General features: G+C 44.0%; 1 protein-coding gene across 1 annotated transcript in view; it reads left to right on the top strand.

Moving 5' to 3' along the window:
• MYLK (myosin light chain kinase) overlaps positions 1–26028 on the top strand; it is a 329642-nt gene that overhangs the window by 225457 nt on the left and 78157 nt on the right. Inside the window, exons 15-18 of the mRNA XM_077830296.1 lie at positions 6125–6205; positions 6567–7426; positions 19253–19369; positions 20126–20212. Of these exons, the coding sequence (XP_077686422.1) occupies positions 6125–6205; positions 6567–7426; positions 19253–19369; positions 20126–20212 (1145 nt within the window). The remainder of the gene's footprint in view (positions 1–6124; positions 6206–6566; positions 7427–19252; positions 19370–20125; positions 20213–26028) is intronic.

The raw sequence follows: 26028 nt of genomic DNA, 5'->3' as shown, positions 1-26028 counted from the left end.
TGCTCTCTCTTTCCTGATGCGCCTTCTCTGGTGTAAACAGGGACAACAGGAGTAATTGGAGAAGCCCCCAAATCCTAAAGCCAAGCTATTGTCTCCATAATAACATAGTCTTGCAATTATCCTCTTGCTTCTTCTGCAAATCCTCTGCTCTGCGTAGGTCACCACCCTATCCCCATAATAGTCGAGCCCTTCCCCAACATTTAAATAGAGCAGTAACAATTGCTCTTTCTTCCTCCTTAGCAGCGTCTTTGAAAGTTTGATTAGTTTTGATTACTTTTCTTTATATAGAGTTTTTGAGGGTGTGAAGAAAACCTAAGGTTAGCTCCCCCTCCTCATGAGCCAGGGATACCTTGAATTTCGTTGTGTAAAGGTAATTTGCAGAGCAATTGGGATGTCCCAGATTGCACTCAGTGGCAGTTATCCTTTAGAAACAATGGTCTGGCTGGGGGAATGTGTTATTCATTTCTGTGCAAATCCTGTGCTCTATCAACATGCTCTGTGTTTTTAAGGAAGAAAGCAGTGACCTCCCCTCCACATTGTCTCTTGTCCCCTTATCCATTACAAAGTTGCCAAACCCTAATAAAGGTGTAAAACACTTTTGGCCCAATCCTTAGCTGTGTAAATCAGTGTAGCTCCTTTGAAGCTGATGATCTGGCCCAGTATGGTTAGTGAGTTTTCTTAGGGTTAAAACTTTGCATGATCTGGACGTTGTTCCCATGTAACTGCCTCTGAGCAAAGAGTTGCCAAACTCTATTCTGAATCCTCACAACAAGTGTCCCTAAAGCACCAGAGCTGCAGCTAGAGGTCAACTTGTTCTCCCTTTTTCAGTTAATTTTTAGAAAGCATAATTCACTCTGCATTCCTTGTTTCACACGCCACCACCCAGCAGGAATCTTCAACATGGCCCCTTACTTCAGCTAGCTGTGCTTTTTCTTTGCTTCCCACTTTCTGGGGACATGCAGGAAGTGTCAGACCTAAGGTACAGTGAAAATATTTGAATAGATCCTGCCAAGAAATTAGCCTTTCAAGATATTTTGAACATAAAAGCTGTTCCAGAGAAAACTGATCCTACAATTAGGACAGAAGCTATTTTTAAAATCACTTCGGGCTTCACAGCTGGGGTTTTGTTTGTTTTTTAAATTCTTTGTCATTTTAAAGATAAGTCCTGTGTAATAGTGTTCTGCAAAGCAATTCTACAGAGTCCAACACTTCCAACATGGTTCTTTATAGTGCAACCATTAAACTCAGCTACAGTTAGGGACCTATACATAATTCCAGCATTAGGAGGGTTTTGGTAACTCAGCTGTTGAAATCTGCCTCTGTCTGCTGTTTAGCATATAAGATCCCAACATGAGAGAGTTTTTATATATATAAAATAAGTTGCAGGAATGCCAAAAATACATATATATATGCCACTATCAACCTAGCCTGGAGTCAAACCAGCATCCTGTATGTGAAATGCTTAGTATCTTCCTACTAATCCTCTGAGCCATCCAGTCCCTCCTAAATAATAATAATTCTTTGCACTTCTATCACCGTATTAATCTGAAGATCTCAAAGCAATTTGAAAAGGTGAGTAAGTCATATTATCCCCATTTTATAGATGGTGAAGTTAAAGCACAAAGGTAAAATCCTGCCCCCATTGAAATCAGTGGTAAAAAGCACATAAATTTCACTGGAGCCAGGATTTAACTCTGAGAATTAAAGCGATTTGACAAGGACACAGTGAAGCAGTGGCAGAGTCAAGGCGTGAAGCCAGTGGTCCCAAATCCCAGGCATTTGCTAGAACCTGCAGATCATAAAAAAGGATTTAGGAAACTGCCTCAGGATGGTTTTATCTATCTAGCTACTTATGTGGCCCACTATCACCATAGTATCCAAACACTTCCCAAGTATTTAAAAATAGAAATTGGAATAGAAATCTCTCTTCTTCTTCTTTTTTTTTTCCCTCCATTCCCAGACTGTAGGAGAAATAGCTGGGTAGTTTATAGGACTTTTTCTTTACTTTGTTTATTTTGCATGTGTGAAGAACTTGTAGAAGGAAAGCTAAGCTGCAGTAATGAATGGGTTCTGCATTCAGTAATGAAAATGGTGAGGTCCATGGTCATTTATCTCATGTGGGAGTGACTTTCATGGTTCCTCTGGCACTGGTCTGAAGGAAGGATCTGCAACATTTCAGAGTGTTTCCATTCATGCTGAAAGCTTCTTGGAGGTGGGAAAGGAATATTATTTGGGTATCAGATGTTGCAAAAAGGTCCATTAAGATGAGCACAGAAGTAGCATCCCTAGGCTGAGAACAACAGGAGGGCTTCATCCACCAGTGCAACAAGTGCTGTCCCAGTACCATGCCTGGCTTGAAGCCTGGCTGAGAGGAATCCAGTATGCTAGCAGCTTAACACATAATGTTGGAGACTGTTGCTGTTCTCCTGTTTTCTTAATTCGTTTGCTTCCAGAGGAAGACTGGCCACTAGGAAGCAGTTTAAAAGGTCTCTAGTATCAAGCAGTGGTTTCTTTAGGATTGATTGGAACATGGGAGGCTTGTGACTCCTCCATTTGGGGAGGCTGGGCAGGCTTGGACCATGGCCCCACCTGGAGGCCTGCCTCTGCTCGGCCTCCTCCCCCTGAAGCCCCACCCAGGCTCCCCACCCGGCCTCTTCCCCCAAGGCCCTCTCCTTATCCACTCCTTCCCCCAAGTAGGGTTGCCAGAGGTCCGGTTTTTGACCGGAACGCCCAGTTGAAAAGGGACCCTTGCGGCTCCGGTTGGTACTACTGACCAGGCTGTTAAAAGTCTGGTAGGCTGTGCAGCAGGGGCCCCGGGGCTAAGGCAGGCTCCCTGTGAGTCCTGGAAGTGTCCGCCAGGATCCTGCAGCCCCTAGGTGCACGGGTGGCCAGGGAGTCTCTGTGCGCTGCCTCCACCCCCAGCGCCAGCTCTGCAGCTCCCATTGACCGGGAACCGCGATCAGTGGGAGCTATGGGGCAGTGCCTGCAGGCGCAAGGGCAGCACATAGAGCCTCCCTGGCCGCCCATGTGCTTAGGGGCTTCAGGGACCTGGTGGCCACTTCCTGGGAGCTGCCATAAGCGCCACCAGGACCCCAAACTCCCCCCGCCCAACCCCCTGTCCCAGCCCAGAGCCTCCTCCTGCAGCCCAAACCCCTCATTTCTGGCCCCACTGGAGCCGGCACCCCCAGCCCAGAGCCCCTGTACCCCAACCTCCTGCCCCAGCCTGGAGCCCTCTCCTGCACTCCAAACTCCTCATCCCTGGCCCCACCACAGAGACCTCACCCCCACTTCTGCACCCCAACCCCATGTCCCAGCCCAGTGAAAGTGAGTGAGGGTGGAGAAGAGCGAGCTATGGCGGGAGGGGAGATGGAGCAAACGGGGGCGGGGCAGGGGTGTTCAGTTTTGTGTGATTAGAAAGTTGGCAACCCTACCCCCAAGGCTCCCCCGTCCGTTATCACGTGTCTTCACCCCGTCTCCCGAAGGGTCACCCGTGCCAGCTGACTGGCTGCTTACCGCTTGCACGTGCCTCTTCACCCCCTCCCGTAAGGTGGGGGAGCAGGGACTGGAAAAGGCAGAGTGAGGGCAGGCCCTCAGGGTGAAGAGGACGAATGGGGCCGTGGGGGCAGAGTGCGGGCCGGGCCATGGCCCAGGCACCCTTTCAGCGGTGCTGTGCTCCAAAGATGGCAGGCCAGCTGTTTGGGGAGGCTTAGCCTCTTATACCCGCCGCCCATGGATTGGACTATGTTTTAGAGCGGGTGGCAGATCTTTCATCAGGGGAGGTTCACACAGTATCTATTCGCTAGGGCCACAGGTGTTCTCTCGTCCCTTACATCCAGGAGGGGCCAGGGTTCAGAGTCTGTGGTACTGGTCTGGATTGCAGTCAGTGTTCCATGATGAGTTGTGGTCATGGGCAGAGTTCTTGGACGGAGGATTTTGTGTTTGGTGTCGTGGCTCCTGGCTTGTTCTTGGTGGCTTACAACGCCATTCCATTTGGGGGTGACCTCTGTGAAATAAGGTCATTCCTGTCAGTGGACAGTGCTGTGTTGTGGGGTTGAATTATTTGTAAGCACCCCATTGCCTGGTTACTAAAAACTACATTTTCTTTTCTTTCTTAAATAACCAAAGGCAAATTAGTAACAAGAAAGCTGCATGATGGCGATGGTAACCATTATAATTTTATAACTACCATTATAAAAATATAGCCTCCTGCTGGATCTTCTGAATTGATTCTAACCACTATGTCATACTGTGCTAAGTCACAGAGACTTGGACCATTGGTGTTGAATACCATAGTATGTTATAAATCAGGGGGTTTTGGCCCAAGAGCCACATCGAGATTGCAAAACCATATGGAGGGCCAAGTAGGGAAGGCTGTGCCTCCCCAAACAGCCTGGCCCCCGCCCCTTATCTGCCCCCTCCCACTTCCCGCCTCCTGACTGCCCCCCTCAGAATCCCTGACCCATCCAACCCCACCTACTCCTTGCTCCCTGACCACCCCCTCCTGGGACCCCTGCCCCTAACTGCCCCCCCAGGACCCCACCCCCTATCCAACCCCCCCTTCTCCCTGTCCCCTGACTGCCCCGACCGCTATCCACACCCCCGATCCCTGACAGGCCCCCAGGACTCCCACGCCTATCCAACCACTTCCTGTCCCCTGAGTGCCCCACCCCACAGAACCTCCACTCCATCCAACCACCCTCTGCTTCCTGACTGCCCCCTGGGACCCCCCGCTCTCCGCCCCCTTACCATGCCGGAGCCAGCCACTCCACCGTGCTGCCCAGCAAGAGCAGCAGGCCAGAGCGCTGGCGGCGGGGGAGGGGAACAGCGAGGGAGGGGCCGGGGGCTAGCCTCCCAGGCTGGGAGCTCAAGGGCCGGGCAGGACAGTAGTTTGCCCACCTCTGTTCTAAAGGGTGTTCATATAAACAGGGCCTGTCTAGGAAAACGTTTTCTAGTACTGTTGAAAAATTGGCCAGGCAAACTCTGTTTAACCTGAGCTACCAGAAACTACTTTAAAATCCATATTTAAAATTTCAGTGCATAATGGGCCAAAAGGGGTTCTGTGGTGGTCTTACTCAGTAAAAGCCTTTTGAAAAGGGAAGAGCTGGGAAAAAACCTCTACGTTCACATGCACATGTCCTGAGAATGTTTCCAGAGATATATATCATCTTTGTTTAAAAATAAATCCATCCAGGAGTTTCCAGTACAGTTGGGAGTTTGTGCCTAGACTGGAAAGGACCAAAAATCCACCCACCAGTAAAATATCTCCATGGTCTTTAATCATTGGAAAGGGGTCAATTTTGTGTTTTGGTATTTTTTTAAATGCCAACACAAGGTGCAGTCAGGATGACTGTACTATTGCCAGGGACGTGAACTTCAGCACTTGGAGTCTCCTAAGTTAAGTGGAGATGAGCAATTTGCAGCTAGGAGAATATTACGTCTGCTGGAGAAGCATAGTGGGGGAAGGGAAGCACTCTAATGACTTCTTTAATGGGAGCCATTTACAAAAGGCATCTGTGGCATTCCTCTGCAAAAGGAAGAATAAAGGCTCAGCACCATATATGGTGACACTTTTATGTTTTTTAATATAAACATGTACAGGCTGGAACAATCCATGTGGATTGGGTGTGCGGATTGGTTGGTTGGGGAGGGGCAAGGGGGAATGAGACCCTGCTTTTACTCTCTTAGTGTTCGGAAAGTTAAAAGCTTGGATCTGAACATATAAACATTAGGGCAGAGTTGGAAAGATTTTAAACATTGCAAAATAGCCTCTTCCTCTGCCTAGATTTTCCAGCTTTTGTATTTGTTTTTCTTTAGCTTGTTTGTGTGGGGCTGTTTCATTCTTTAAGTGTGCTTTGGTTTTGGTTTAAGAAGGTGGGTGGGAGTGTTTGTTCATTCCATAATGCAAGTAACAGCCAATTAGCAACAGCTTTTGGAGATACCATTCATCCAAACACATAGTAACCTAACCAACTTAGCCATCCACCAGGATACTGAGCTCAGAAAAGGAGAGGGACACGCTGGTTTTGATGTATTTTAGTGGAACGCAAAGCAATTTAGCTCAGGCATATTGTTCTGGTGGGGGTGAGGAATATCCTTCTCTTCCGATTTCCCTTAAACTTTTCAGGAACCAAGTTGGAGAATGCAGCTGCCAGGTGTCTCTGATGCTGAGAGAGAGTTCAGTTTCCGGAGGAGAAATGCACAGAGAGTGAGTACAGTTCCCAGGGACTTGCATGGGTGGATTTTGTCTATTTTTGCTATGCTAATTCTCTGCCCTTCCAGACCCAGGCTGGCTTCATTTCAGCCTAATCCCCAAATGTGACCCAACAAATTGTTTTCATCATACAGTTGAAGCATATTGTACCAAGCCAGTGTAGAAATCCTTTTTTGTTTGTGCCCATATATGGCTCCTGAAGTCATCACTGATGCAATAAACTAATGGAGTGTGTTCCTCTAATCAAACTTCCCTTCTGTAAACACATTTCATCCTTGCTCTGAGATTGTTTCCTGACATTTTAAACCAGCCCCTTTCCTGGCTGTCTCTTTCTTTTTTCTTTTGCTGATCACAGTGGTAGGGAACCAGCCAGCTCTGGAGAACGAAGAGATGGTGGTGATCATGGTGTACTAACTTTCGGCAGAATCGGTGGCTTCAGAAAGAGTGGTGGTGACACCAGACCAGCTGAGGAGGAGCAGGAAGACGTTCGAGGGGTACTCAAAAGACGAGTGGAAACCCGGGAGCATACAGAAGAGAGGCTTCGACAGCAGGAAGCAGAGCAGCTTGATTTCCGTGACATTTTGGGGAAGAAAGTCAACACTAAAAGCTTTTCTGAGGAGGAGCTGAAAGAAATCCCAGCTGAGCAAATGGACTTCCGCGCTAACCTGCAGCGGCAGGTCAAGCCCAAGACCTTGTCGGAGGAGGAAAGGAAAGTTCACAGCCCTCAACAGGTGGACTTCCGTGCGGTGCTGGCCAAGAAGGGCACCCCCAAAGTCTCCTTGCCAGAGAAGGTGCCACCCCCAAAACCAGCCACCCCAGATTTCAGATCTGTGCTTGGCTCTAAGAAGAAGCCACCAGCTGAGAATGGCAGCACCAATGCCCAAGATCGGAACACCAGCACCAATTCTGTGGCTCAGAATGCCAGGACCAACTCTGAAGCTCAGCATGCCAAACCAGAGGTGAAAGAGGAGGAGAAGAATGACACAAACTGTGCACATGGGTGCTCAATGGTAGATGGTGGAATAATTGAGAAGAAAGTCGACAGCAAAGGAATGGCACCATCATTTACAGAGAAGCTCCAGGATACTCATGTAGTGGATGGTGAAAAATTAGTGTTACAATGTCGGATTTCCTCTGATCCCCCTGCAGCTGTCACCTGGACTCTAGACGGCAAAGCCATCAAATCATCAAAGTTCATTGTCATCTCTCAAGAAGGTAATTAAAAACACCAACTGGATGGCAAACTGTTACATCCACCTCTTGATTAATAATGTTTACTTTATTAAATGCAATGCAATACTTTATTTGAGTGCTATGCCAGTAACTGACTCCAGATGCATAAGTCTTGTTATTTCAGTGGCGTGCACAATGAACAGCATTGTTTGACATGTTTCCTGTAGATTCCCCTTTAACAACTTGCAGATGTAATTTTTATAAAATTGAACATCTTGCATTCTTGTTAAATGCTGTTTATATTGTTAACTGTGTTTATGGACCCCGTACATGGTGTTTATTTAAACTGAATTTAGAGGATTTATAACAATGAAAAACCAAATAACATTATTGCTGGTTTGTAAATTTTGATTTAAATCTCATGTATGTTAATTTTTCAGGCTGGTTCTAATTGAGTTCAGACTCGTGAGAGGAAGGGGGGATTGAACTGTAAAATGTTGTTACAACTCCAAATTATAAAGCAGCCTCCAAGATCAGAGCTGGGAGATTTAATTCCCAACGCATTTAACTCAGATGTATTTAATTGATGTTATACCACTTGAAACGATACCAATGCCATGCACAATGTTGCAGCATTCCAGAAAACTAACTTGAAATGTTCTAAATTAATTAATCTATTTCACAGCTCTGGGAAATGGACCAGAATTTGGCAAAAACCCTTAAAAACACTGGTGTCAAATTATCAGAATCATTCCTTTGCTATGTTCTGCAAACTGAATAAACAGACTGTCTTGAACTGGTTTTCTACAGTATGAAATGGGATGTTGTCTCTAGTACAACACATTTTGCAGGGGACAAAAATAGGAAAATGTAATATCAGTAACACCGAATAAAGTCCTTATTGTTTGTTGGTTTCACAAGGCACCTTTAGATGTTATGCAGAAAATGACATGGTCCTATAGAACTCTCAGCAATAAAGTGATGGTGGTAATAAGTTACTCAGCCTTCTACAGTATCTGCTCTCTTATCTATGTTTCACTGTATAGCTAACTCACAATAGTGAAACTAAATCAGAACCAAAATACCATACCTAGGTGGACCACCTAGAGTAACAAGTTACTGCACAGTGATCTGAACACAGAAGCAACTTCTGGACTCCTTTATTTTAAGCTCGTGGGAGCTAGAAGTTTTGCAGAGGTAACACTGTCTTCACATAGGTACCAGGTTGGTGCTCAGATACCACAGTGATGGGCACAGTGTCAGTAGCTAGATGGAGTGGAAGATGCACCAAGCGCATGACTTCTTTCCTGTACCTGAAATGGTATAATAATTTCATTGACAAGCATCAGCCCTACTTGTCAGCGGGTGTAGGCTGGTTGTAGGCTCTCACCTTAGTGCAGAACAGGGATGGTGTGTGTATGTATGTGTGAGGGGGTTGAAAGGGTGGGAAGCCAACCTTGAATAACCCTCATCCTGAGCTGAATCCCTGCTTATGCAGAAAGAAGCCCAGGTGGCACGGATTCAACTCTGGCCTTGGCTGCAGTTAGCGTTCATCTCTCCCCACCGCAACCCAATGCAGAATTACAGCAAACAACCTGACAATGCAAATCTCTCTTCCAGACAGTCATTTTCCTGAATTGCACTGGAGCTGCCTCCTGGGCCTAGTTTTATGTCACAGTGCTCTTTCTGCATGAAGTTGCTTTCTTGCCCGATGGAGGTGGAGTACTAAGAAATATTAATGTTATAAAGGGGGTTGTGATGTGGTGTGGTTGAGCTAGAAACCAGAACTAGCTAGAACACCCTGTGCTCTGGATTTTCCAGGAGAGGAATGATGCTGATGTTGGCCTGTCAGCTGTCTTGACTGATGGGTTGTTAAAGCCTCCCAGTGTAATGGGGCTGGTGCAGCAGCATTGAGTTGTGGTGCCACACGGCTGACATTTTGTCATGACCTCACAATAGAGCAAGTTCTTGCCACGAGACTGAAAAGAAAAGCTCATGATGAGAGGAAAAGTACAACATTTAAAGATAACCACGCTGCAAGGAGTAGGAGCTCTGGCCCAGATTTTTTAGATATTTAGGCATTGGTCTGCTCAGCAGTGCCACAAATTTTATCAGCCGTTATGGAGCCTATGACTAAGGCTATGGCTACACTACCAAACAGTCTGGACTACGAGGATGCGAACAGCAGTACGCGCCAAGGTGCTGCTCAGTAACGTCCTGTGTGGATGCTGCGGGCGTGTAGTAAAAGGTTCCTAGTTCAAATTAATGTAGTCCTGTTTGAAGAATGCTATGTTAACGTGAACAGTGAACCTTTTAGTTTGCATCCGCAGCACTGTTAGTGGAGTGACAACACATCACTTAGGTGCATGCTGCTATTCACACCTCCATTGTCTGAACTGGGGAGCAGTGTAGACAAGTCCTAAGAATCATTTTCCAAAGTCAGTTGGGCACTTAGGAGTCTAAATCCCACTGAAAGGGGCTTAGGTTCCTAAGTCAGTTAGACATTGCAGTGCTGAGTGGAGCAATATCTAAATACCTCTAAAATCTAAATACCTCTAAAAATCAGGGCCACAGCCTTTATGTTCTAGTAGTAGTGATATTATTAGCTCATTGGTATTATCTTTAACTTGTTTGGCTTTTGGAAGCTACCCACTGGTAAATTTTAAATCAGTATCAGCTGGCTTTGGAGCTGGGCAGGGGGGAGAATCGTACTGCTGTTCTGCAGTGAGCTGCTTCCATGCCTGCTGTGAATTAAATAACGAGTTTCATGATCCTCATTCAAAGCAAGTGCCAATTATTTTGGTGATTTATTTTCTTTTTCCACTAATAAGGGTTTGTAAATATTCGAAGGATGTAAACACCGAGACTGGAGAGGAAATAATTAGCATGCTAAAAGGACATATAACTAGCAGCTGCAAGGTAGGTAGTAAGGAAGGTCAAATTTAGGTTGAATATCAGGAGAGAATTCTGGACAGTGAGCTCTGTTGTCCTATGGGATAATCTCCCAGAGGAAGTGGGGGACCCCACCACATTTTAAATCCAGATTGGATGTAACAGTAGTAAGTGTAGAAAGGCAGCGTGAGTCAGGGAACTGGGTTGGTAGTCCAGAGACGTGGTTCTGTTCACTGACCTGCTGCGTGGCCTTGGATGCATCATGTCTTCTCTCTGTGCCTTTAGTTCCCCTCCAATCCTTTGTCTGTCTTGCCTAATTAGACTGTAAACTTTTCATGGCAGGGACCCTCTCTTACTCTGTATAGTGAGGCCTTGATCTCAGTTTGGGCTTCCAGAAGTTGCCAGAATATAAATAACAACAGGGAACAGCCCTGCACTGAGAAGGGGTTAATCTAGGTGACCCAATAGGTCTTTTCCATCTCAAGCTTTTATGCATAAAACAGCAACAGACTGGGCTATTTGCAGGTTAGAACTCTGCATTACCATGATGAAGACCCAGGTCCAATCTTTGTGGGTGGGAGTGCTGCACAAGCAGCCTGCTCCCTCTTGGCACCTTGTCCTCCTGCAGCAAGCCCTCCGCCAATCTACGAGCAGCATTTAATGGGCTCTGCAGATAATCCTGTTCAGCCGTCCTCAGCTAAAAGAAGGTTGATGCAATGGGGAGGAGCGGAATTAATAGCAAAGGGACCTAGCTCACGTTAATGAGCTTAGTTCCTGCAAAGCTATTTTTGAGTGCTAGGGTATCATCTGGCTCTCATTGTATTCAACAGTAAAAATCCTAGTGGAAGCAGGATTGAGCCTATTGTCCGATATTTCTCCCTTTCTTCGGAATGTATACTACCCTTAAATTTGATGGCAACATTTTAGTTGATGGCCGTCAGGTGTAGAAAAGGAGATCTCTAAGAAAAAATACCATAAAATGTATCCCATCATTACTGTAGCTTCATTGTGAAGCTCACAGAAATGGCACACACCTAGTTAATGAATCAGGATCTAAGGCTGCATTGGAATAACCTACTGCCAGAAGGAGAGAGACCTTTACCTGCCCTTTTGCATAGCCCACACCTGTTCTCGTTGATGTGGGCTGATTGCTCATAAAGCATGCAGCATCAGTGACACATGAACCTGGCACAATGCCACATTTTTGCTCTTTTGAAACCAAATTAAAACACTCCAACATTACTGGAAAGCCAAAGAGGCTGCAACATCACTTAAGTTATTTGACCTCCATGTGGTCAAATTTACCACTGGGGTAAGCACATGGAAAGTAAAGTAACATGGCCACCTGCCATACGCCAGTGATTTATTGGTTTAGGAATTGCAGGTTAAAAAGTGTGGATCTTAAACACACACACACACACACACACACACACACAAATCTCTTCTGACATCTAGGTTGTACCAGTGATCTGAACTCTTCCAGCTGAGTGTAACAATCCTTTGGAAGGAACTTCCCCTACCGTGTTTGTCCCCTATTCGTAATCAGCCCTTTCCTCTGCTAAACAACTTTCTCCTGAAATGTCTTCCTCCTCTTTTGAAGAGGCTGACCTCATAAACCCTCCTTAAACCAAGTCATCCCACCAGCAGGCAGGAATGATGGGCCCAAGCTGTGAAGCTCTGAATCCAGATCCAAACTTCCCTAGACCTTAGAGGGTTACAAACCAGAACATGAGCTCCAAATCCCATTTCTGATTCTAACATCTCCAGCAAACAAGAGATAACACTCTGCTCAAGGAAAGCCTGTCAGGCCCTTGCCCTCTGTACTTGGCCCATGACTTTGTCATGGTCTAACTATTAAATAAGGCTTCCAAAATATTTCTCTAGGTTAAAGTCCATGTTAGCTATAAAAATCAAGAGCCTGGACAGCATGATATTGAACACTATCTCACAATTACAACATACTGTAGCTAAGAACACTGGCTCTTCCTTCTATCTGCCATCCCAGCATCAAAACTGTTAACATCATCACTGATTTTATTTTTCTTATTCAATTTAGGCACCTTCATACTAACTGCCTGTCTCCATGCTGTTAAAGGAATGCTTCCCCAAAGAGGAAGCTGCAAGGTTTAGTATTTTAGGGATGGGTTCATTTGATGCTTGAAGTATAATTTTTATGGGAGGGTGAGACAGGATCTCCAGTTTTTCTTTTACTAGTAGATTTGATTGGCTGCTATTTGCATATGGTGGAGGTCACTGCTGGTTTTCTTTTCATAATTACAGTTTGTGCTTTTAAATGCCTGTCAAAGGTTCAGTTGTTTTAGCACTTGGGATGGGCACCTTTCTTTGTTTATCATTACTTAAAATAAATAAATAACTGATAGAAAAGATACCCAGGAGGTGGAAAATGTTACTCAGGTTAGAAATAAGTATATCTGTGTAGTTAAGAGACATTTGATTTTAGTTCACGTTGAAGTGTGAGCATGCTCCCTCTTTTTTTAGCAGGTGAGTTATTGGGGGAGTTTGAAAGTCAGTGTGGTAGATCCTGGATGGACAGATTTGGAGGCTGGATGGATAGTAGCAGCATGGAACAAAATTACTTTGACTATAAACTACTTGGGGGAGGGATTATCTTTTTGTTCTGTGTGTATAGCGTCTAGCACACTGGGGTTCCAGTCTATGACTAGGGTTCCTAAGCACTATCACAATACTAATAATAACCCCAAGGCACAGAGACTATTAGGGGAGAAGGTGATGAAAGGAGCATTGAAGTGGGGTCATTGTTGGAGAGGAGAGATGCAAAATAGGACTATGTCAGAGCTGGGTGATTTGCCTTTGTAATTAAATTCTGATTTAGTGTACTCTGCTATTTCTGCCTAAGTGCACCACCACCACTGTGGAATGATCCTGTCACACTCCCTGGAGTGATTTACAACTGTGAATGCCAACCTCGGGGCAGACTGCCAAAAAGCAGGGCAGAGACCCCAAGTGATGGTATCTTCTATAACTAGATTTCACCAACCCAATAACAAATGTGAACTCCTGAAGCACATATCAGTCTCACCATGGAGTTACAGACAGTCCCCTTGGGCATTCCAGTCTATCTTGCCTCCCAGACAAGCTGGACTTAGTGATAGTTGATTGCTATACATCAAAGATCACAACCTGAATCTTTTGTTTCCAGTCCCAAGAGACCAGTCACTTACCCCAGTACCACTTGCACCTCAGTTCTCACACTAAAGATTGAGAATTTATTAACTAGGAAAAAGAAATGAGAGTTATTTACAGATTAAAGTAGGCAACATATATTACACAAATGAATTTCAGTCTATGGGTCCAAAAGGTGACAGAACTGCAGCAATCTGTTTACACCACTGAATGAATGTCTTTTAGGGCTAATCCAGATTGACTCCGGGGATCTCTGCTTCTGTTTCATAGCTTCAGCCCTGTGAGAGTCCAAACAGCCAAAGAGAGAGAGAGAGAGATTTTCTTGTCAGCTTTTTTTTATTTTCTTCTTCCAGAATTCAAGTCGATGGGACGAGCACTTTTGCATGTAGTCTCTTCATGGGCGTGCAGGGGCAATTAACAATGTCTCTGAATTGTGATATCCCACAATGGTGCATTTAGTTTTGCTAGGCCTTCTTGATGCTTAGAAGACCGTCCCTCCTGACTAAGTTCACAGTTTCCAAGAAAACATTTCCTTATAGCATATGATAAAGATATTGCAAGTGAGATTAATACATGTACCCGTTTATAAGCATTATGTAACATCTAAACACACTGTTATAATTCCAATACCAATCTTAACCATACCTAACACAAAGGTGAAACAGACAGATTTCCAGCAATGAATTTGTCATTGCTCAGCTGAGGCCTAAAGCCTTGGCAAGAGCGGCACTTGGTCTGCCAGCGTCACAGACCCTATACACAACCTGGGCCTGAAGGATCGTTGTTTTTACCTGGGTCTACATCAGGTGACAACAATGCAGCTTGGCATTCACCAAGCAAATATGAGATTGTGCACCAGAATTCCCATTGCTTTGTCCAAAACATAGCTCCTTCACTGCTAGTGTTCTTTTCCCGTCCCTGTTGCCGGGACAGCATGAACAATTGTTGATCTTGTTAGTAATAATGCCTTTAACAACTTCCTTGTGACTTAAGTTGCTTCTAAGTCCTCCTGTTAATCATGCATGTCTGACTGCTAAACCAGTACCTGCCAGAACTTTTTGGATAAAATCCTTCCTTTGTCAAAACAAACGAAAAATGTTGATAGGATAATTCCACACCTGTACACCACAGATTTTACCTCCCTTCAGGTGCATTTTCTTGTGCCTAGCAAATAATTGCATTTGATCCCCTATATGTATTATTCCAAACACCACAGTTCCTTTGATATATATGACATCTTAGGCTGAAAAATGTGTAACCTCCAGGAACTGACTGGAAACACATCATCATGAACTGGGACACTCAAGCTACCTACACCTGTATTCAGGAGAAAAAACCAACTACATAAATCTGAACACTCTAGGAAAGGTCAGAAGAAAAGCAGCTGTGGAATCTCAAATGACCATGGCACAGCTCTGCTAAAGCATCCCAAATGCTTTATGATTTCCACCCCCATCATATTGTGGTTCCAATTCCTCCAACAAAATAAAATGACCTTAGTCATAGGCTCCAAATTTTATCAGCAGTTATGTTATATTTACTTCCAGAAACTGTTGAATAGTGTCAAGCCTTGTACAAACCCCTGCAGAACCCAACTAGAAACACCCCCATTCGATGATGATGATTCCTCATTAACAATTACTTGAGATCTGTCAGCCAGCAGTTCTTAATTCATTTAACATGTGGTTTATTGATATTTTATAGAGAGAGCTTTTTAATAAGAATCTCATGTGGTACTGAGTTAAACACCTTACAAAAGTGTAAGTATATTACATCTACACAATTACTTTTATCTACCATGCTTATAGTCTCTTCAGAGAATGAAATTAGGTTTGTTTGATCAGAACAAGTTTTCATACAACCGTGTTGACTGGTGTTAATTATATTCCTATCCTTTATCAGTACTTTGTCAATTGAATCCCCTATCAGTTTGTCCATTATTGTGCCTGGTATTGATGTTAGGCTAACCTGCCCAGAGTTTTACCCAGGTCATCCCACTTGTACTTTTTTAATATTATCACAGTATTAGCACTCTTCCAGTCTTCTGGAATTTCCCCACTATTCCAGTATTTATTAAAAATGAACATACTCATTCCATCAATCTCCTCAGCCAGCTCTTTTAGGATTTTGGGTGCAAGTTATCTGGGCAGGGCTGTCCTTACCCATAAGCAAAGTACACAGCTGTGTTAGGCACCAGGAAACTTGGGGCACCAAATTTCCTAGTGCCCTGTGCAGCTGAGTGCTGCTCCAGCCCCTGCCTCGCCTCTTCCCCATGGCCCCGGCCCCTGCCCCACCCCTGCCTCGCCTCTTCCCACCCCTGCTCCGCCTCAGCCCTGCCACCACTCCACCCCTTCCCCAAAGCCCCTGCCCCTGCTCCGCCCCCACCCCGCCTCTTCCCACCCGTGCTCCGCCCCAGCCTCACCTCTTCCCGTCCCTGAGGAGTGCAGCAGGGCCAGGCCTACACTCACCGGTGGCGGGAAGTGCAGGGACGCAGCCCCAGCCATGCCGCCAGTGAGTGCTGGGGGCTGGTTCCCCCCTGTCCCCCAAGACCTGGGCCCAGCCCCCGCGGAGGCCTGGGCTCCCCCCACACACACATACCCGCAGAGGGGGGCTGCGTAGGGCCCCAGAATAGCTAGGGACAGCCCTGTATCTGGACATGCTGATTTTAAAATGTTTATCCCTAGTGGATGATATTTAACATCCTCCTTAGTTACTAATGGATTAGTAAGAACTTCATCATCTGATCTGAGATTACTCCCATGGGAGATAAGGAGTCAGGGCTTTCGCTGACTAGAAGTCAGGACAAGTAATTTGATACAAGCGGTGTTGTTTGTTGGTTTGTATACTTGTTTTGTGTTCTGGAGCTTGCTGACTGTACAGCTTCATGGAAGCAATGCAGCAGCTGGAGGTATTTTGCTAAGTTTGGAGTATTCTGGTTAAACCACAAAATCCTGAAATAGGCCCAAAACCCTGGAAAGGGGTTTCGTGTTTAAACTTGAACCACCTGTAAACTGTCTGCTTACATCTTCCTTACCCTGCCACAGCACGACTACAGAGGTCCCAGTTATAGTCCCTGAAAATGTCTCATCCAAAGCATTTGTATGAGCTCTCTTGCATGTGCACTGTCCTCAGTGACAGTGTTCTCAGTAGTGCTGATGTGTGAGCTTTAGGGGGTGTCATCAATTGGCTGATTACTGTGAACAGATCTGAGCAGGACAAAATTCATTGTGAAGTTGTTCCCTCAGCAGGGATTTGTGAGATGCCAAGATTCAAAATACCCAGCTGGAATCACCCGGCTGAGCTTTCTCAGAACTATGAGAAAACAATCTCTGTGCAGGAGGTCAAGAAGGGCTTTTGCAGAGGAAATACCAAATACTTCATTGAAAGACATTTGGCCTCCTAGACCAGGGAATTGAATATAGCCCTCAATCACGGATCACAGGCGTTTTGGAAAGTTTGGGGTTTTATTGTTTGTTTGTGTTTTTGTCCCTGTTGAACCCAATCAGATTATTTTGTTTTTGTAGTTAAGGACATATAAATATTCAATGTTAAGTTCTATAAGGAAAGAAAGGGCAGACCAAGATCTAGACACTAAATGAGAAAATACTTTCCAGGACAGTATTTGCAGTATACAGTAGGTAACTTAGTTTATTAAAGAGGCAATGAGGTCTAGTGGATGGGGCACTGGCCTGGGAGTCAAAAGATCTGGATTCTGTTCCCAGCTCTGCTACAGACTTGTGTGATCTTGGGCAAGTCACTTCACCTCTTTGTGCATCTCTTTCTCCTCCCACCCTTTACCTGTGGTGTTTTTGTGTGCTAATATGTTATCTTTTTGATGCAAGTTGTAGAACTCTATAAATTATTTGGAATTAGTCTTAATATACACTCAGACTCTGTCTATGAACTAGAAAAGACTACCTTGAACGTTGTATGTCATTGCAAGCAGCCTGTAAGAGCATTTTTTTAATGCTTCTCCTCCATTTGCTGTTTGTGCTGCATTTTGAGTTCAAACCTGATTCTTGAGGTAAATCATATGGGGGAAGACACTCATTTCTTTTCCTGTGACTGGCAGAGCCTATATACTATGTGACTAAGAGGGTCAGCCTCTCTCAGCAGAAATAATTTTCATTTTGTTCCTGGGGGGTGGGGGAAGATAGTATTTTAGTCCATTTCCCCAATCTAGCTGAGAGTCCAAAAAAAAAATTCGTTCTGTCCTCCTCCTCATGCTTTTCTCACAAAGCAATTGCATTGAGAAGTCTCATTACATTTCATTTTGCTTCACATCATGACATACCCTTTTAAGTAGGGGGATTTTCTCTATATGAAGAGTTCAGTTGTTGCATCAGAGCTGAAGCCAAATCTTTGTGTATCCCTGGGGGGAGTCTGTAATCTTCTCTGATACTCCTGTCATGGTGAGTTGACCACTTTTAAGGGAGTTTGGGCTCAGTTTCACCTGTGATTGGTTTACTTCTCAGATCATGAGAGTCATATGATAGGGATGTGTGTGACCAAGAGGCAGGCCTGCTGGGAGAAGAGGCAGTCAGTACTTAACCCAGAGAAAGAGAGACTGACCAGTAGGAGGTGCTGGGGAATGGTACAGTAGTCAGAGGGTCCAAGAGAGCTGGAGAGGCCTAAGAGTAAGTAGGACATGAGACTCCAGGAGTGATACATAGAGTATAAAAGAGGCTTGGACAATCAAGCACTGTTGGGCTGGAGGCCCAGAATTTCTACCAAGGTGTGTTTAGGGGCCCAGACTGTGCTATCCAAAGAGAGAGGAAGGAAAGAAGCAAGTCCTCTCTTTCACCTGAGAAAGCTGCTTGCTTGTGTTTGGATTTTGCTTTAAGGGGGCTAAGTCACTCAAAAAGCATCAAAGCAGCATATAAACTGTGGGGAAAGGGAGGATGTGCCCAGAGTTGGACTGAGTAAGTCATTGGTACAGCCTCTACCTGTTGGAAACAGACTCTTGGTTCACAGAAAATAGCATGTTTTAAACAGGAAATTTGTTCCCTTGGGTTAGAATTCCATGGCCACAACAGAATTAAGGCGGAATCCTGCATTCTGTCCCTGTGACCCAATTGAAACCAAGTCTTGCACATTTTCCTCTAGGAATGCATTTGCTACACTGATACCTTTGATAGTGCTGATGTATTGGCCTTCTTATTTTTTGAGAGCTACCATTACACTTGTTCTTTGAGCCATGCCAACAAAATGAAAGTGACTTTTGCAGTATCATTTTCAAGCTTAGGCACCTATTTTAGGTTACCCATTTTCACCCTTGGGTACTGAGATGAGACCAAACCAAAAGCCTGCATCTGATCAATTTGCAGAAGTCCTGTTGTCTGTAGTCTTAGACTGTAAGCTCTTTGGGGCAGGGACCATTTCTTTGTTATATGGTTGTACACCACCTAGCACAATCTGGCCCCAGTCTCAGGTGGGGCTTTTACGTGCTGCTGTAATACAAATAATTATTACTACTAACATAGGTTTGTATCTGGCTCTCGCATGCATCTCTACCGAAAGTTCATTTTAGGTGCTTCAGTCCTCTTTTGAGAATCAAGAGTAATTTACTTATTTCAGCCTTCATATATAAGGTGTTCATCACTACAGTGAATTTAAAAATTGGCCTCTTAGTTTAATGAAACATAGCTTCTAGCGTAGAGATACCAACAACATTTAAGGAACTGTGATCTCCTACGGAACTCAGTATTGCCAGTAGAGTTCAGCCACTCTGCCCCATCCCTGCTAGCAACGCTGTGCTTTCAGAATTTGCAAAATGCAATGTCCCTCTGACCTCTCTTTCCTCTGTGTTAGGGTCACTGTGCTCACTCACCATTGACAAGGCCTTGCCTGAAGATGTGGGCCAGTACCAATGCATAGCTGAGAATGCAGCTGGGAGAGCTGAATGTGCTTGCAAAGTGTTGGTGGATGGTAAGTCCTTTCCCTGATAGGGAAATTCCTTCAGTAAAACTTCCTCCTTCTTTCCGTATGTGCTCTTTCCCAACCTCATCCCTCGCTAAATTGCAAAAAATAGCTGCCTGCTTCCTCCCTGCATTCTTTCTGCGAAAATCGTAACTTAATCCCCACAACAGACAGCCCAAGCAGAGAACCAGCAGGGAGCTGAGCACTGGGGATGCTTTGGGGTCTAATCCCTCTTTGCTCCTGCTGCCCACTGGGTTTCTAAAATGGTTTTAGAGCAGTTAGTATAGAGTGTTGCTGGGCCTATAAGGATTTGCCTCTCTAAGCTCTCTGCATTCTGTCAGTCCATTTATAGGCGATCTGAGTTTCTTTGGTTAAAAGCCTCTTTTATGCCCCTCCGTCCTGAGCTGTGTAGAGAGCAGCTCAGGCGCAGCCCCCCTTCTTCTCATTGGTTAAGGAAAGCCTGTCATCCTTGGTAGTGTCCCCGTTAATCAGAGCAGTTAACGGTATGAGCTTTATTGAGTGCCGCTGCTTCTGAACAGCAGAGAGCTTTCCTTCCTTGTTTGTCCCTCTTGTCTTTGGAACTTGGCATTCCCCAGCAACTGTGAGCAGTAAATCCTGTGTAAACAATGTGCAAACCAACAGTTTTCCCCAGCTTTGCAGGAAGACCAAAAACAAATTTATGACGAATGAGGGGAATATCTTCCCCTCCCCCTCAGTTTTTAAATAAGATGAATATTTTATTATTACTTTTGTTTTTAATTTCAGATCCCTCACCTACAAAGACCCCAAAGTCTGCTGAGAAGAAGACCAAAAAGTCAAAGAGCTCGCTTCCCCCTGTACTCGCAACAGAGAGTAAGTGGTGTAGTGATTTAACAACTTCCTTTTCATTGGAATCATGAGTGCTTGAGCTTCAGTGGTACTTCCTGTGTATAGGCACAGTAATGAAGGCAGACAGCTTGTGTTGTTTCTTTAACCCTTCCATGCAGGTCATGCGAATCGAGAGTTTGTGCCTTAGGGAGAATGGAAGGGAGAGGCAACACTTTTTGACACATCCCACTCAGTTTTCAGTTCCCATCATGATGCAGTAAACTTACCACACAGATTCCTTTCTGATTGCTTTCTAAAAGGAACTTGGAAATTCTCAAGTGGTTTACTGTCACTGCAGATTCAAGACACAGTATATTTCTTGTATGGAGAAGAGAGGGTACTGCAGGTGGCCCTGTAACCTGAATAAAATGTCATCTGTACCATAGTCTGCTCTATTTTTCTCCACTTGAATGAATTGGATTATGGGGTTTGTGCACTTTTTGTTTCAAGCTAATAAGGTTCGGTTTGTTGGAGTGTTAATTGAAATGACTGTTGTCACTAGCCATAACCTGGAAAAATTCCTAGTGTATGTCATAGAATCATAGAATCATAGAATATCAGGGTTGGAAGGGACCTCAGGAGGTCATCTAGTCCAACCCCCTGCTCAAAGCAGGACCAATCCCCAATTAAATCATCCCAGCCAGGGCTTTATCAAGCCTGACTTTAAAAACTTCTAAGGAAGGAGATTCTACCACCTCCCTAGGTAACGCATTCCAGTGTTTCACCACCCTCCTAGTGAAAAACTTTTTCCTAATATCCAACCTAAACCTCCCCCACTGCAACTTGAGACCATTACTCCTTGTCCTGTCCTCTTCTACCACTGAGAATAGTCTAGAACCATCCTCTCTGGAACCACCTCTCAGGTAGTTGAAAGCAGCTATCAAATCCCCCCTCATTCTTCTCTTCTGCAGACTAAACAATCCCAGTTCCCTCAGCCTCTCCTCATAAGTCATGTGTTCCAGACCCCTAATCATTTTTGTTGCCCTTCGCTGGACTCTTTCCAATTTATCCACATCCTTCTTGTAGTGTGGGGCCCAAAACTGGACACAGTACTCCAGATGAGGCCTCACCAATGTCGAATAGAGGGGGACGATCACATCCCTCGATCTGTTCGCTATGCCCCTACTTATACATCCTAAAATGCCATTGGCCTTCTTGGCAACAAGGGCACACTGCTGATTCATATCCAGCTTCTCGTCCACTGTCACCCCTAGGTCCTTTTCCGCAGAACTGCTGCCTAGCCATTCAGTCCCTAGTCTGTAGCTGTGCATTGGGTTCTTCCGTCCTAAGTGCAGGACGCTGCACTTATCCTTACTGAACCTCATCAGATTTCTTTTGGCCCAATCCTCCAATTTGTCTACGTCCCTCTGTATCCTATCCCTGCCCTCCAGCATATCTACCACTCCTCCCAGTTTAGTATCATCCGCAAATTTGCTGAGAGTGCAATCCACACCATCCTCCAGATCATTTATGAAGATATTGAACAAAACCAGCCCCAGGACCGACCCCTGGGGCACTCCACTTGACACCGGCTGCCAACTAGACATGGAGCCATTGATCACTACCCGTTGAGCCCGACAATCTAGCCAACTTTCTACCCACCTTATAGTGCACTCATCCAGTAAGATGTCAGTAAGATGCACTACATTTCTTTGCAGTAACAACACACTTGCATCTCTGCATATTATCAGCAAGGTTAAGGAGAAAAGTGATTTTTGAATTAAACATTAAAGCTAGTGTGGTAATATACAGTATTTTATTCCAAGTGGCACTGCAGCATTTAAAAGGAAGAGCAGCAGAACATATGATTTCCTAACATAGAGATGTCTCCCTGAAATGAACCTAAATCATTTAATACACTAGCTCTTAAAGAAGCTGTAGAGAGAAGATTCTCTTTAAATGGAAAAATTGTGTCCTCTTCTTTAAGATGTTTCCTTGTGTAACGTGTTTCTAATGGAGCCACAAAATAATATAATCATCTGTTTAAAAAAATAGTCTGCTTTTCTGGTAAACGGAGTATTTACAGCTTACTGTCGACTTGCCCAATACAATTTGATTCTGCACTGTAAGTATAGTAATGAATAGCACCTTTTGGATTGTTGATGCATAACAAGGCTGTTTTAGAGTAGCAGCCGAGTTAGTCTGTATCCGCAAAAAGAAAAGGAGTCCTCCTTTTCTGTTAACAAGGCTGTGATTACCATGTAACCTCAAAATGTGTTGTCATGATACACACTGTGCATGAATCCTAAAAATGTACTGTAAATGCTGCTCCCTGCCTACAAATACACGTGTTCTTCTTTGAAGGTGACTTGCACATTATGCTGTACCTACTCAAACACAACAACTTGAGAATCTTTCCCTTAGTATTCAATCCTGATCTGGGTGCAAGTTCACATAGCTCCATTGCCTTCTGTGGAGCTACACTGATTTACACCAGCTGAGTATCTGACCTTAAAGGGAATAATAAGTGTTAAGAGGGACAATCAGCTTATACTTTACCTTCAATAGAAAAGAAATTTACAAGGAATTGGAGGTTCAGATCCCTTTGGCAGCTTTGAACATCTCAGCCTTAAGTCTCTCAAGGGGTGTGTACTCATCTTCCTGACATTCCTGTTTATGTTCCTCTGTGGTGACATACTTAATATACAAAACCAATTCAGTCGGGTTTACCATCTCAGACATAAGCTGAAATCCCGCTCAGATAATATACTAGTAAGAATCATTTCCATCTGAAAGACAATGGACTTAATGGTGTGTGTGTGTGTGTGTGTGTGGGTGTGTACCTTGTTAAAGGATCACTATTACAACTGTGAGTGTCCCTCAAGAATGCCAATAAAGTAAGAGGTCCCAGTCTAAATACGGGTTAAGTTGTGCTCTGATCTCTTCCGGGCCATGTCACCTCCTCAGTCCTAGACTATCACCATCATATTACAATTGTAGGCTATCTGTACCCCGCCTGCAGCTGTATTTTTGGATTAACTCTGTATTGTTTTCATTGTTTGACGATGGGTTTATTTGCAAGTTTATTGAAAACTAATTTTAAAAAAAAACACCTTCATTTCAAAGGGAAATGTACTAGTTGGTCCAATTTTATGTGAATGTCTATATCTGAACATAACGAATGTCCCACTAGCTTTGATAAGTGAATCCCTAGCTCAATGACTATTAATTGTCATTCGTACTGGCAGGGAATAGTCATTCATGAAGGCAATGACATTTGATCATGGAAAGAGAGTGAGCATGACATTGTACCCTAGTAGTTAGGATACTCGCCTAGGGACACCCAAGTTCACATCCCTGTTCCAATGGCTAATTATTTATAAAAAGTGGAAGAACTTCAACAGGAGAGATTGAGACAGACCCATACCAAAATATCTGATAGCCCAGTGATAGGATGCTCTCCTGCAGTGTGGGAGATCCAACTTCAAATTCCTTGGGGACATCAGGCAGAGTGAAGAATTGAACCTGGGTCTCCTGTGTTCTAGGAGAGCACCCTAACCACTGGGCTGAAGAGTGTATGGGAGGTTCTTCTGCTTCTCCTAACATAGCAGCAGTTGTGGAATGAAAATTACAGTGGTCCAAGATCTAGGACTTGCCTCAATCCTGCCCAGTATTTCAGAAAAAAACCCTGTAGACAAAGCAATCAATGACATTTTTAATATTGATGATATGCTGTTCCCCCAGAATGCTACCATTGGCCAATGTCAACAGCCACCCTCAACTTCATCATTTGATTTAAAAAGAGAGTGTAATGGGTTCCCTTTGCGCCTGAATCAAGAGCCATTTTCTCATTTGGTTTGATTCTTCACTGCCTCCAGCCTTGGTTTGTCACTTGCACCTGAACAAAATGCTAACCTGTAAAATACTATCAGATCAGAATAGTGATGTATTTACATTCACTCCACACACATGTCAATAAGCACACAAGGCCCTGGAGAATAGGAAGTTTGCAGAGTTTATGTACAGTTCCTTGCACTGCTGGAGCAGTCACGTTGTCAGTGGATAATGTGTGGGCCACCAATTGAGAAGCCACCAAAAAAGACATGGACAACTAATTCCCATTAAAATTAATGGGAATTGGGCATCCAGATCTCCAGTGTGGCTTTGAAAATCTTGGTCTACATCTCCAGTGTTTTATGAACTTTAACTAATCCTCATCCGCCCTATCAAGATGAATGTTGTCCTCTGTTATGGAGTGGGAAACTGAGGCAGATAAGTTTAAGACTATCATTTTCAAAGCTGACTAGTGATTTTTTGGTACTCAACTCAAATTGTCCTTAAAGGGATGGATTTTCAGAGGTTGAGTAGCCAGTATTTTCTAAAATTGAGGCCCCTTTAAAGTGTCCTACGTAGGGTATCCAAAATAATTAGTTTCTTTACCAAAATAATCAACCAAAAATAAGTGTGTGATAACAGCTGGAAGCTGTTGCAGAGGGTTTCTGATTGAACCAGGGCTTAAAATGCAACAACACAAATCCATTGTGTTGAGTGGGAACAAACTGAATGCAGGTCACAACGAGTAATGCAGTGATCCAGGCACTGATTCACTCTGAAATGGTCTTCTAGAATTCAACGCCTTCGAAACTGAGATGTAAGAGAAGAATGACACGCTTGTGAGTGTCTTGAAATAAATGCCTGCTATATTCTGTAGGCATATTTCACTACACTGCTTTAATCTAAATATTAAGGAATGGTGCCTAACTCTTGTCAGGAGATGGAGTAAATGCCATTAGGTTGTATTGGATTCTCCCATCTCAACTGCACGTATTACAACTCCCACTTACACAATACATGTTGAAGGGATGTTTTAACACAGAGATTAATCAGATCAGGTGCAACTTCTCCCTCCGCTCAGTGAAAAATGCATTGTACTGTGTCAGAGAAAATATCTTGTGTATTGATTTTATTTATTTATTTGGAAAGGAACAGGCCCAGGAACAGGAACTACAGTATTTAAAAGTATTAGGTATCCTGCTGAAATAAATCTTTATACCTGCTACTACATGAAATCTGTTTGATTTCATGTCAAACAAATGTTATGCTTTCTTTTGCTGACAGTTGTTAATAAAATGTCATCACGACACTATCCAGAACAAATCCTCTGGAAGGCTCTGGCCTTATCTTACCAGATCTGATTTCTCAGCATCACTGTTGCATGGATGGAATGCTGAGCAGAGGCATGACTGGAAGACTATGTCATAAATATAAATGTGTCAGGGGTTCTTTATCATGTTACATATTTATCTCCAAAGCAGAGAGGATTCAGAGCATTTTAATTGCTGCAGAAAAATCAGCAGTCAATGACCAAGTGATTAGCACATAGTTCTGTTAGTCGCTCTTCAATAAAAAAACCTTGTCTGAGAATCCAAGTCTGTAGGAGCCATTTTAGGTAAACGTCACATTAAAGAGCCAGACTTGACGTGTCTGGTTTGGGAGGTATATAATCAAATCATAAAACACTTCAGTTTACACACTGTTATCTATTCCTTGTCAAGATGGAATGACAACTTTTGTGAGTTATTACTGTAGTGTAAGTACAAACCATGGCCACTAATGCGTATTTCTCCTTTATGAAATGAAGTGCTTTCCACATCCATTTGCTGTGTCACCCTTTCAAGCTCTTTTACTTCTACATAAAATTTGCCCAGTTACAGTCAATGATTCTTTCTTCTTCTTGTGAGGATGAAGAAACTAACTGCATCTGGGAAATCAGATACCCCTAGGTTAGGACAAAATTATGCAGGAAAAATATCAAACCCGGTATTTTGCTGTTCCAAAAGGCAGTGATTTCCTCCTAGCAG

The sequence above is a fragment of the Eretmochelys imbricata genome, chromosome 11 (genome assembly GCF_965152235.1).
Source record: "Eretmochelys imbricata isolate rEreImb1 chromosome 11, rEreImb1.hap1, whole genome shotgun sequence".
Lineage (NCBI taxonomy): Eukaryota > Metazoa > Chordata > Testudines > Cheloniidae > Eretmochelys > Eretmochelys imbricata.
Note: the sequence above shows the minus strand (reverse complement) of the source record. Positions and strands in the feature narration are given on the sequence as shown.